Raw genomic sequence first — 12,476 nt, forward strand, 5'->3', positions numbered from 1 at the left:
GTACGTCTGTTCTCCTAAATGTCACATATATATTTTTAAAGATTCCCATATCTTGTTTGCTCTTGGAACGAATCACTATTGATCAATTTCTAAGACATGTAATGTCTTTCTAAGAAACTGGACTCATACAAATTTAAATATTTGGTTCTCTAATAATGTTTATTTTTGTATTGTAGGAGGGATGACTCACAACAACATCTTAAAACAGAAGCAAAATGAGGCACTGAAATGACATAGCAAGAAAAATATTACAATGTTGTAGATTGTTTTAGAACATTAAACATTTGAGTGTTTTATAATGAATAATTTGTGGAATAAGAAACAGAATCATTTGTAGATTAAGTAACAGACTTACTTTGTTAATAAAAAAATACTTAATTTTAATTATAATAATTGAAAGAAATGTTTGATGATTATATTGTTCTAGACAGAGTCTAAGTCCAGTGTTATTTGTCTGCTGTAAGAATACAGCTGAAGTGCTAGATCGTGCTTTCCATTTTCTTTGTCTCATCCCATCTTCTAGACCCCAACGGTTTCAACAACTGAAATATTTACTGGATGTCTACACCCTTGCTCTTTACCACTTAACATTTAACTGTATAAGATACTATATAAGAGATATACAAATGTTTAATGACATTATCTATTACACCTGCATTTCACATTCCGTTGTCCTTGCACCTTTGTTCTGCATGCATAGAAAAAAATATTCAGTATTCAGTATTTAATTCAGTTATATATAGGTTATATATTTACTCTACATTATATTTATAATATAGAGTAGGGTATTATCATTGACTGATTTGTTGACAGGATAGGAAATAACCAGACTTGGAAAGATGTTGACTTGGATTGGTCCATACCATAGAAGTAAATGGGGATCAACAGTTTTTGGTGGCCCAACTTTTTTTTGTGAAATTAAATCACACAGGATTAAAATGACAACAGAGTGAAAAAATTATGACAGATTTTTCAATTTGAAGGTGAACTGTTTGTAAGAGTGTAAGAAAAAGTAAAAAAAGTCACAAACTTCAATGAAATCCCTTAATCTGGGATGCCTCCAAAATTCGATGCTGTTCATTAACCAGTTGTCTGGATTGTTGCCATGTGCTTTTATTTTATAAAAAATGTGTCTGTGTACTTTTTAAAGATTAGAAATGTACAGAAAAGGGCAAATAATAATTATGAATATTATATAATATAAAATATTAATATAGATTTTTTTTACAAAGTTTGATTTCAGTTACACTGTTTTTTTGCACAAGATATTAATTTCAGAAGACACTTGTTACTATTTGAGGCAAATATTTATGGCCTATAAAATATTTGTAACCATTTCTGTGAAGTACAGGTTTTTTTTCAAAGATTTACATTCAGGCATAAAAACAGACACATACACAAGCAGGTCAAAAGCCCAAAGTACAAGCAGCGTCTGGCTTATATTTACCAACCTTTGAAAAAAACACAAACCCTCACAACTTAAGCCAGGGTTTTTGTAACAAGTCACATTACTCAGAAGATGAAGTTTGAAGATCTGCTTTCTGAGATCAATGGCTTCGGCAGGTTCCAGACCATGATTATTTGCATCAGTTTTATAGGACGACTTACTCTCCCGTGTCACTTCCTGCTAAGCAACTTTATCGCTGCCGTCCCATCCCATCACTGTGACATCAGCTCTTTGGATGTTGACGGGATCTTTGGGAATCTGAGTTGGGAGGAGAGGCTGACTGTCAGTATTCCAAAACAGGAAGATGGAACTCCTGCTTCCTGTCACATGTTCTCTCATCCTCAGTTCCACCTGCTGTCAAACTCATCGAACAGCACAGATCTTCCTGTAGTTCAGTGTCAGAATGGATGGGTGTATGATAACAGCACATTCAGCAGCACTTTGGCCACACAGGTGAGATGCATATTGAAATCCAACTTTTAGTTGGTGAATTTGTGTGGCATAATGGTTGAAAATTTGGACTGATAACTGAAAGGTTGTTTTTTCAAACAAATACTTTGTTTTCTGTCTCTTCTTTTGCAAAGTGGGATCTGGTGTGTGATAACATAGGTCTGAATAAAGCTGTGGCCACCATCTTCTTTGTTGGTTCAATGTTTGGAGCAGGTTTATTTGGAGGTCTGAGTGACAGGTGACCGTCATTTTCTTCATAAATGCGATTGGTGATTTCTCCACATCTAAGCATGGCTTCTGTTCATTATGTAGATTTGGTCGTAAGCCGATGCTGCTGGTGTCGTATGTTTTAGGAATGGGTTTTGCAGTGGCCAGCGCTTTTTCCTCCTCCTTCATCATGTTTGCAGTGTTGAGATTCTTCACTGGATTTACCATCACTGCCATCATCACAATCTCACCTGTACTCAGTGAGAACCACTGCACAGTCCTTTCTCTCACACAATTTGTGTAACGCTTATTCAGTAATGATGTGAATTTAGTACTGACAATTCCTTTAATATAGGAGTTATTTTTCTTTCAGATGTGGAGTGGGTAGACATTCAGCACAGAAGACTGGTGTGTTTGATCGACAGTATTGGGTGGACTTTTGGGACCACCGCTTTAGCTCTCATTGCATTCTGTATAAGAGACTGGAGATGGTTGACAGTGGCCGTCACTTCACCTGTATTTTTGTGCACAATTCTCTGGTGGTAAACACATTTCCAAAAAAAGGAAATTTAGCAGTTTCCAAATTTTCTAAAATTCTGAAATATTGTGGTTCAATAAAGAACCATTTACATCCAAAGAACCTTTCTGTTTCACAAAAGGCCATTTGCAGTGGAAAAGTTTTTTTTAGATTATGCAAAAGTAAGAAATAAATAGTTCTTACTAAATAGTTTGGGGAGTCTCTTGAAGAACATTTAGTTTTTTAAGAATGTATGTCATTATGTTATTCTGTCTTATTCAGGTGGATTCCAGAGTCAGCACGGTGGCTGATAGTCCATGGAAAGACACAAAAAGCTAATTTTTACCTTCATAGATGTGCAGTTATGAACCGCTGTGAGACCATTACATCGAGCATCCAACCCCAGGTGAGTAAGACAGGAATATCTTTCTTTTGTGTTAAAGGTTCAGTGAATGAAATTTAGCTGGTTGCGAATTGCAACCAACAGCTCACTCCACCGTTCACCCCACTTTTTCTTTGCCGAAGCAGATGAAATATTTACGAAATGAGCTCTATAAAGCAGTTTGTCCATTTAGGGCTATTGTAAAAAAAAAAGGCGAATTCCATGTAATGGGATCTATGGTGTGTGTAGATATAGCTCACTCTAAGGTAATACAAACATAACGCTTCATTCGGGGCGGACTGACCAGTAGGACATTCTGTCAAAGTCCAGAACGGCCATCCCACCGGCTGCCTACAGACGTGACCAGGGGCGTACTTGCAGACGAATTACAAACACGAATGCACGCAATGTGCAATTTGCGAGTCGGACACGTATGCATGTAATGTACATACAACCCCCCGATCTTTGGGATACATGAGGCATCACAATAATATTCATGTAATGTTTTAAATAATTTTTATTTTACTTTATAGGCTCTCTCTAGCATCATTGTGACAGACACAGGAAAGGAGACGTTTTCATACCTTGATCTTGTCAGAACCCCTAAAATGAGGAGACTGGCTTTGCTCACAGGGACCATATGGTGTGTCCCCATAAAGGGACAGTTCACCCCAAAAATTTAGTCATTACTCACCTTTATTTTATTTCCTCAAACTGAATTCTGATTTACGCTTTAATTGGCATGAAAAAATAATGTTATTATACTTAATGGCTTTTCGTCATTTATAGGTTTTGTGTTGCTGTTGCCACCTATGGAATAGGTCTGAATATAACAGGCTTTGTTCTAAATATCTACATGACCCAGTTTGTGTATGGTGCCATTGAGATTCCAGCTAAACTGAGCATGTATTATCTGCTTAAAAAGATTGGCAGACGAAGGACAGAGACTGGTGCTCTGTTTTTGACTGGAATCACCCTCATCATTAACATTTTCATACCCAGAGGTGAGGCAGTGTAGTAGTAGGCTACTGCAATATGAGGATAAAAAAAATGCAATATAGGATAAATGCATTTTCCAGATTAGTAGCTAGAGGGCGTGTTCTTTTGCTTTATATATAGTACTCTCTTGTTCAGCTCAACAGGTTGGACGAACTGTATTAGCTGTACTTGGAAAAGGTTGTGCAGCTGCAGCCTTTGCTACAATCGTATTGTACTGCTCTGAGCTTTACCCCACTGTTCTAAGGTAGCAGAACTTTTGGAATGAATACAACTTAATTTAATTTATAATTATAAACTGTACAGTATATCAAAGTGTATTTGGTTCCTTCAGGCAAAATGGGCTGGGCTATAACTCCTTTGTTGGTCGTTTGGGTGTGTCCGTGGCTCCTTTAGTTCTCTTGTTGGACAGTTTATGGGGGTATCTCCCTCAGATCACCCTCTGTTCTGTGGCCTTCTTTGCTAGTCTGGTGGCCTGGCAGTTACCTGAGACACGGGACAGATGTCTACCTGAGACTATAGAGGACATTGAGGGTACAGCGTAAGTAGTCGTTGCCATGTTGTTTGGGGTTATTATAAAAAGATTGCCCTGAATTGAAAATATTCAGCTCAAATAAAAAAATCAGGTAATAAAATCAAAACAAAGATTGAAATTGAAATAAAATCTAAAGGTCCAGTCAGTAATATCTAGTGGCAAGGTTACAAATTGCTCACTCCAACCCTCTCTTTCGAAACACTACGACGGCTGACAGAACATGGTGAATTATATGCAAGGGGACTATGGGATGAATTTCGACTCAAAATGATTAACAAATGCACGCACAGTCATCCGTGAACGTGATACACGTTTCATTTGTATTGTACGATTCACAAACAAATGCCTTATGATTTAATTCTGTGAAATTTAGATTTGAATAAACACGAAAGCGATTTGTACAAATAGAGGCAGATTTGTGACCGCAATGTTTTATTTTGTGTTCATGTATATTGATTTTGCGCATACCAATGAGAAGTTGTGCATTTGTGGATCCTGTGACGCGCGTTCATACATCCTGTTCGGTTCATTTGGATTTTGAGACTTTCTTTACGCGGTTTTGCATTGGACAATCCACACACACGCAACTGCAGATCCATGCGCAACCGTGCAGAAAATAAGAACTACCACTAGATGGCAGGCTTACTGACAGTTACAGTGCAGTAGATGAGTTAATGCAGTTATTAAAGTTACAGTGCAGTAGATTCTGATTCAGGCAAGATATACATACACACACTGCATCCTTTGCACTACAGAACTGTGTACTGGTACTGCATTAACTCATCTACTGCACTGTAACTGTAATAACTGCATAAACTCATCTACTGCACTGTAACTGTAATAACTGCATTAACTCATCTACTGCACTGTAACTGTAATAACTGCATTAACTCATCTACTGCACTGTAACTTTAATAACTGCATTAACTCATCTACTGCACTGTAACTGTAATAACTGCATTAACTCATCTACTGCACTGTAACTGTAATAACTGCATAAACTCATCTACTGCACTGTAACTGTAATTACTGCATAAACTCATCTACTGCACTGTAACTTTAATAACTGCATTAACTCATCTACTGCACTGTAACTGTAATAACTGCATAAACTCATCTACTGCACTGTAACTGTAATAACTGCATTAACTCATCTACTGCACTGTAACTGTAATAACTGCATTAACTCATCTACTGCACTGTAACTTTAATAACTGCATTAACTCATCTACTGCACTGTAACTGTAATAACTGCATTAACTCATCTACTGCACTGTAACTGTAATAACTGCATAAACTCATCTACTGCACTGTAACTGTAATAACTGCATTAACTTATCTACTGCACTGTAACTGTAATAACTGCATAAACTCATCTACTGCACTGTAACTGTAATAACTGCATTAACTCATCTACTGCACTGTAACTTTAATAACTGCATTAACTCATCTACTGCACTGTAACTGTAATAACTGCATTAACTCATCTACTGCACTGTAACTGTAATAACTGCATAAACTCATCTACTGCACTGTAACTTTAATAACTGCACTAACTCATCTACTGCTCTGTAACTGTTATAACTGCATAAACTCATCTACTGCACTGTAACTTTAATAACTGCATTAACTCATCTACTGCACTGTAACTGTAATAACTGCATTAACTCATCTACTGCACTGTAACTGTAATTACTGCATAAACTCATCTACTGCACTGTAACTGTAATAACTGCATTAACTCATCTACTGCACTGTAACTGTAATAACTGCATTAACTCATCTACTGCACTGTAACTGTAATAACTGCATTAACTCATCTACTGCACTGTAACTGTAATAACTGCATAAACTCATCTACTGCACTGTAACTTTAATAACTGCATTAACTCATCTACTGCACTGTAACTGTAATAACTGCATAAACTCATCTACTGCACTGTAACTGTAATAACTGCATAAACTCATCTACTGCACTGTAACTTTAATAACTGCATTAACTCATCTACTGCACTGTAACTCTATTAACTGCATAAACTCATCTACTGCACTGTAACTGTAATAACTGCATAAACTCATCTACTGCACTGTAACTTTAATAACTGCATTAACTCATCTACTGCACTGTAACTGTAATAACTGCATAAACTCATCTACTGCACTGTAACTGTAATAACTGCATTAACTCATCTACTGCACTGTAACTTTAATAACTGCATTAACTCATCTACTGCACTGTAACTGTAATAACTGCATTAACTCATCTACTGCACTGTAACTGTAATAACTGCATAAACTCATCTACTGCACTGTAACTTTAATAACTGCACTAACTCATCTACTGCTCTGTAACTGTTATAACTGCATAAACTCATCTACTGCACTGTAACTTTAATAACTGCATTAACTCATCTACTGCACTGTAACTGTAATAACTGCATTAACTCATCTACTGCACTGTAACTGTAATTACTGCATAAACTCATCTACTGCACTGTAACTGTAATAACTGCATTAACTCATCTACTGCACTGTAACTGTAATAACTGCATTAACTCATCTACTGCACTGTAACTGTAATAACTGCATTAACTCATCTACTGCACTGTAACTGTAATAACTGCATAAACTCATCTACTGCACTGTAACTTTAATAACTGCATTAACTCATCTACTGCACTGTAACTGTAATAACTGCATAAACTCATCTACTGCACTGTAACTGTAATAACTGCATAAACTCATCTACTGCACTGTAACTTTAATAACTGCATTAACTCATCTACTGCACTGTAACTCTATTAACTGCATAAACTCATCTACTGCACTGTAACTGTAATAACTGCATAAACTCATCTACTGCACTGTAACTTTAATAACTGCATTAACTCATCTACTGCACTGTAACTGTAATAACTGCATAAACTCATCTACTGCACTGTAACTGTAATAACTGCATTAACTCATCTACTGCACTGTAACTGTAATAACTGCATAAACTCATCTACTGCACTGTAACTGTAATAACTGCATAAACTCATCTACTGCACTGTAACTTTAATAACTGCATTAACTCATCTACTGCACTGTAACTTTAATAACTGCAGTAACTCATCTACTGCACTGTAACTGTAATAACTGCATAAACTCATCTACTGCACTGTAACTGTAATAACTGCATAAAATCATCTATTGCACTGTAACTTTAATAACTGCATCTATTAACTTTATGAGAAAATGCTTTGTCTTTGAGATTAAAACGCCTTATCAATTTGGTATTTTAATTAGTTGTCAGTTATAATCATCACAATTAAAATAAATAAACGTTTGAAATATATCAGTCTGCGTGTAATGAATTAATATAATTTCCAAGTTTCACATTTTTAATGGAAATAGTAAAATGCATCAACTTTTTGATGATATTCTAATGATATGACCAGCACCTATGGTTTCCGTAAGCCTGCCATCTAGTGGTAGTTCTTATTTTCTGCACGGTTGCGCATGGATCTGCAGTTGCGTGTGTGTGGATTGTCCAATGCAAAACCGCGTAAAGAAAGTCTCAAAATCCAAATGAACCGAACAGGATGTATGAACGCGCGTCACAGGAGCCACAAATGCACAACTTCTCATTGGTATGCGCAAAATCAATATACATGAACACAAAATAAAACATTGCGGTCACAAATCTGCCTCTATTTGTACAAATCGCTTCGTGTTTATTCAAATCTAAATTTTACAGAATCAAATCATAAGGCATTTGTTTGTGAATCGTACAATACAAATGAATCGAGTATCACGTTTACGGATGACTGTGCGTGCATTTGTTAATCATTTTGAGTCGAAATTCATCCCATAGGGGACCAACGTGTAACACTACACTGGACAGAAGGACGATGCCACAACAAGACTTTGTGATGATGAAGGTTTGATAAAAATCCAATGGACCTTTAATTTAATTTAAGAAATTCTTAAAAATATGTTTTAAAAAACATACTAACTGGAATATTGATGTCTGTTCATTTCTGTGTGTTCTTTAACCAAGTCTTTTTATATTTTATAGGAAAAATCTTGTTAGACATTATGAAAAGCCAGAGGAAGCAGAGAAAATGATGACAAGTGAAAAATGATATTGCTGGAGTGTTATATCAGTAGCCCTTTGTTGTCTTCCGATCGTCTGCACTTCCCTGGCTGACCACATAACTTTCATCAGGACCTCAATGGAAATAAGCCCTAGTTCTTTATTGTGTTATCCTGACTTTGTTTTGTTTCTTTAAACAAAATGGTCAAATAAAATCAATCAATCAATCATCAGAAGTGTGATGAATATCTCATGAAATTATACTAATATAATTTTGTTTAGTATCTCTCACAGCTGCCAAATCCAGCTTAATATCCACCGTTTATATAGCATTCATCACCCAAATGCATACAGACAAACACAGCTTAACTTCACGAACGTTGTTCTCTCTCTCCTGCACACAAGTGAAAGTGACTTGTACGCATGCTCCTTCTCTCACTCTTCTTGGTTGATGCGTGGGCATGCCGTGTGCTTTCATAGTGGTCAAAAGCAGTTGAAAGCTGCTCATCCAGTAAAAATCCCAGGGCTTTAAATGCAACATCAGTAAAATTGTTACATTACATTTACATTTATTCTTTTAGCAGACACTTTTATACAAAGAGTACAGGGAGCATTAAGCAATATGTCATAAAAGAGCAATAGTATGAGAGGTGCTAATACAAAGTTACTAGTTTCGCCAAAAGCTAGACCACTACCTGTTGAGAGGGTCTGGAGTATTTTTTTCTTCTGTCAACTATTCACAGAAGAGGTGTGTTTTAAGTAGTTTTTTAAAGGTTGTGAGAGATGTGGTTGACCGGACCACGTTAGGAAGAATGTTCCACCAGGAAGGAGTTGTGAAGGAGAATGAGTGGGAAAGCGATTTAATGCCCTTATTAAAAAAATGTATATATGTCTTCTGTATCAGTGTATGATATGCTTACGGGAAGAAATATAATAAGTTTGAAGAAAAGTACAGTTTATAAAAAACGTTGTGCACCGAGGACAGAGGACTTCTTGAGCTTTCATTCTGAAGGGAGAAAAACAGGCATGTTACAAATAGAATCAGTTCCAAGCACAGCCCAGTACTGAGAGCTCACAGGTCTCACGATCACTGAAAAACAGGAGGAACATTCTAGCAACAGACAATAAATGCGCAGAAACAGCTTTAATAAGTATTTTAAACTAAGCAAAGCAAAATGTTACAAAACTTTGAAAGATAACATTTATTTAGGTAACAAGTATCCAGGTGGATTGAAATGTTGACTGTAAAGTACACTAAGAAAACTGAAGAAACCATAGTAATAGTGTATTGTAATGAAAATGTTACTTGAAACAAGAATAACAGTTTGAACACAAATAATACCAAATGACTTACAGATGAGGTAAACAATGGAAGCAATTGGAACAGCTTAAAGACAACAAAAAGCACAAGTTTGCAGAGCATAGGGATCTGGTGGATACAAACGTCTGCATTAGCGAGTGGAGATAAGGGGGTGCCGAACCAGTCTTTTAGGCCAGGAGCAGAGTCTTGAATTTGATGCGAGTCACTATAGGGAGCCAATGTAACAAAGTAAGAGGAGTGACGTGTGCTCTCTTTGGTTCATTGAAGACCACTCTTGTCACTGCATTCTGGATCATCTGTAGAGTTGAGATCTGGTTACAAACAACACGTTCAAGAGTTTTAGCAATAATGGGGAGGAGAGATAGATCTGTAGTTTTCTAACAGTACAGGATTAAGAGTGGATTTATTAAGTAGTGGGGTAACACGGGCCTCTTTGAAGAGTGTGGGAAATGAATCAGTGGTGAAAGACAAGTTGATAATATGGGTCAGAGGATGAACAACCGATGGAGAGATGGCCTGGAGGAGATGAGTGGGGATGGGATCTAGCAGGCAGGTAGTGGGGTGGTTAGAAGAAATGATCTTGGAAACGTTGTCTTCAGATAAAAGAGAGAAAGAGGGGAGCGAGCATGTGTCGGGGTTTGGGCTTGGTCAAGAGGCGGCGGTTTAGAGAATAGATTGCTTATGGTGGTCATTTTCTTTACAAAGAAAGATGCAAAATCATCAGCTGTTAAGTCCGATGGAGGTGAGGGGGCAGGCGGGCAAAGAAGAGTAGAGAAGGCTTTAAAGAGAGTGCGAGAGTCAGGAAAGTTGTTGATTTTAGCTTGGTAGTACTGGGTTTTGGCAGGAGGCATCAGCAGAGAAAGAAGAGAGGAGAGATTGATAGAATGAGAGGTCAGTAGGCTCTTTAGATTTGCGCCACTTTCTTTCAGCAGACCTGAGTGTGGCACTATGACCACGGAGAACATCAGATAACCAGGGGGCAGAAGGGGATGCACAAGATGGCCAAATATATAAAGTAGCCCAAACTAACACCCAATTGAAATTAGTTTTTGTTTAAGTTCTGACAAATATCAAGCTACCTATTCTTAAATAGAGTATGTATATATGTAAAATGTACTGGTAAAGATATTACTGAAAAGTAAAAAGCGATTATTTATCAATACTATTCACAATTCGTGAAATCAAGGAAAACGATTTGAATGATTAATTAAGTTTTGAGATTAATTTAAATATTGAGAAATTCGCCTTTGAAGTTGTTAATCCGAGGCACTGTAGCAGCCCATCCACTCAAAAAATTTAGTTTTTGTATATTTTGGGTTGAACATTTACAAAATATCTTTATGGAACATGATCTTTACTTAATATCCTAATGATTTTTGGCATAAAAGAAAAATCTATCATTTTGACCCACACAATGTATTTTTGGCTTTTACTAAAAACGTTCCCGTGCTACTTTGTGATCCAGGGTCACATTTATCATAAAATTACAGCTTAAAGCAAATCCGCTTATAAATTTGTGTGAGAGAACAGACTTATGAATGGATAAAAGAGGGAACATTGATTTATTATATAAGTAAATAAGCTATTGATTACTTCAGTCTCGTCACAAGTTTTGATAATGTTATTAATGATGCGTAATTTAGAAAGCAAAAAGCTAAAAATTATTTTAAGTAAAATATAAATATAAAATAGTTTTCAATTATTCCAGGAACAGCTTAAAATGTGAAGATATGCTGACAAAAGTGATCAAGTAGCTAAAAAGCTAAAATATTCCTCAAATATAAATTAAATTATTCAATTGTGTAGAAGAAGGACTTTTAAAGATAGTAAGGATATAGTTACAGAGTTACTATTAGAGCTGATAGTTGTTTAATAATAACATATATTTAAGTAAAGATTTAACTAAAAGCTCCAAGGTTCAGATGGAGTTAAATCACTGACAATATCTAACACCTGTTATAGATTACTATTTTGAAAACAGCCATGGAGGTCAGAGGAGCCTTGTGTGTTGTCTGCCAAGAATGGAGGAGGATGAGTTATCCTCATAGTAATACTGACCCGGAGAATAGGTGAGCGTCGTTTATATAGGCACAAAGCATTGATTAAATACGAATGATTTGCAAAGCAAGTAGTTGTTGGTTCTTTCCAGGCGACCTGAAAAATCTTGAAATGGTGTATGAAATGGCATGAGGAAGCCACGAGTTAAACTAGAGTCCAATGGAGGACAGGTGAAGTACATGAAGGGAAAAGTTCAAAACCGTCAATGATACACTCTGGAGGTGGTTGTGTTAAAACAACACTTTTTGTGTTCATTAGTGATAAATTACCAAGTGTGTTGTCCTTAACTGAACGTATCTCTGTTATTTCTGGGGTGGCATGGTTTGTGTAACTTTATACAAAACTATCATGGAATGTGTTGGAGTGAGACATAATGTGTATAGCTTGACGTCCTTTTTTCAGAGTGTGATCTTGCAAGCTAAGGAAAAAGAAAAACCGATATTATAAAGACAACATTTGGATGGATATAAATTATATATGTATTG

The 12,476-nt window shown here is 36.3% G+C and overlaps 1 protein-coding gene across 2 annotated transcripts; it reads left to right on the forward strand.

Annotated features, from left to right (window-relative positions):
* Window positions 1-1,434: 1,434 nt before the first annotated feature.
* Window positions 1,435-8,844, forward strand: LOC306895443 (solute carrier family 22 member 7-like). Of its 2 annotated transcripts, XM_079458675.1 has the most exons (10): window positions 1,435-1,900; window positions 2,032-2,135; window positions 2,210-2,364; window positions 2,478-2,646; window positions 2,904-3,027; window positions 3,537-3,646; window positions 3,793-4,007; window positions 4,138-4,246; window positions 4,334-4,540; window positions 8,595-8,843. In XM_079458675.1, exons 1-10 carry the CDS (start codon window positions 1,520-1,522, stop codon window positions 8,659-8,661), a joined length of 1,641 nt encoding a protein of 546 aa, XP_079314801.1. In that variant the 5' UTR covers window positions 1,435-1,519; the 3' UTR covers window positions 8,662-8,843. The 2 variants fall into 2 exon arrangements, with proteins under 2 accessions (XP_079314801.1, XP_079314802.1); XM_079458676.1 differs by lacking the exon at window positions 3,537-3,646 and having other exon boundaries at window positions 1,440-1,900; window positions 3,929-4,007; window positions 8,595-8,844.
* Window positions 8,845-12,476: the final 3,632 nt, after the last annotated feature.

This window comes from Barbatula barbatula (genome assembly GCF_947034865.1).
Source record: "Barbatula barbatula genome assembly, chromosome: 6".
Classification (NCBI taxonomy): Eukaryota; Metazoa; Chordata; class Actinopteri; order Cypriniformes; family Nemacheilidae; genus Barbatula; species Barbatula barbatula.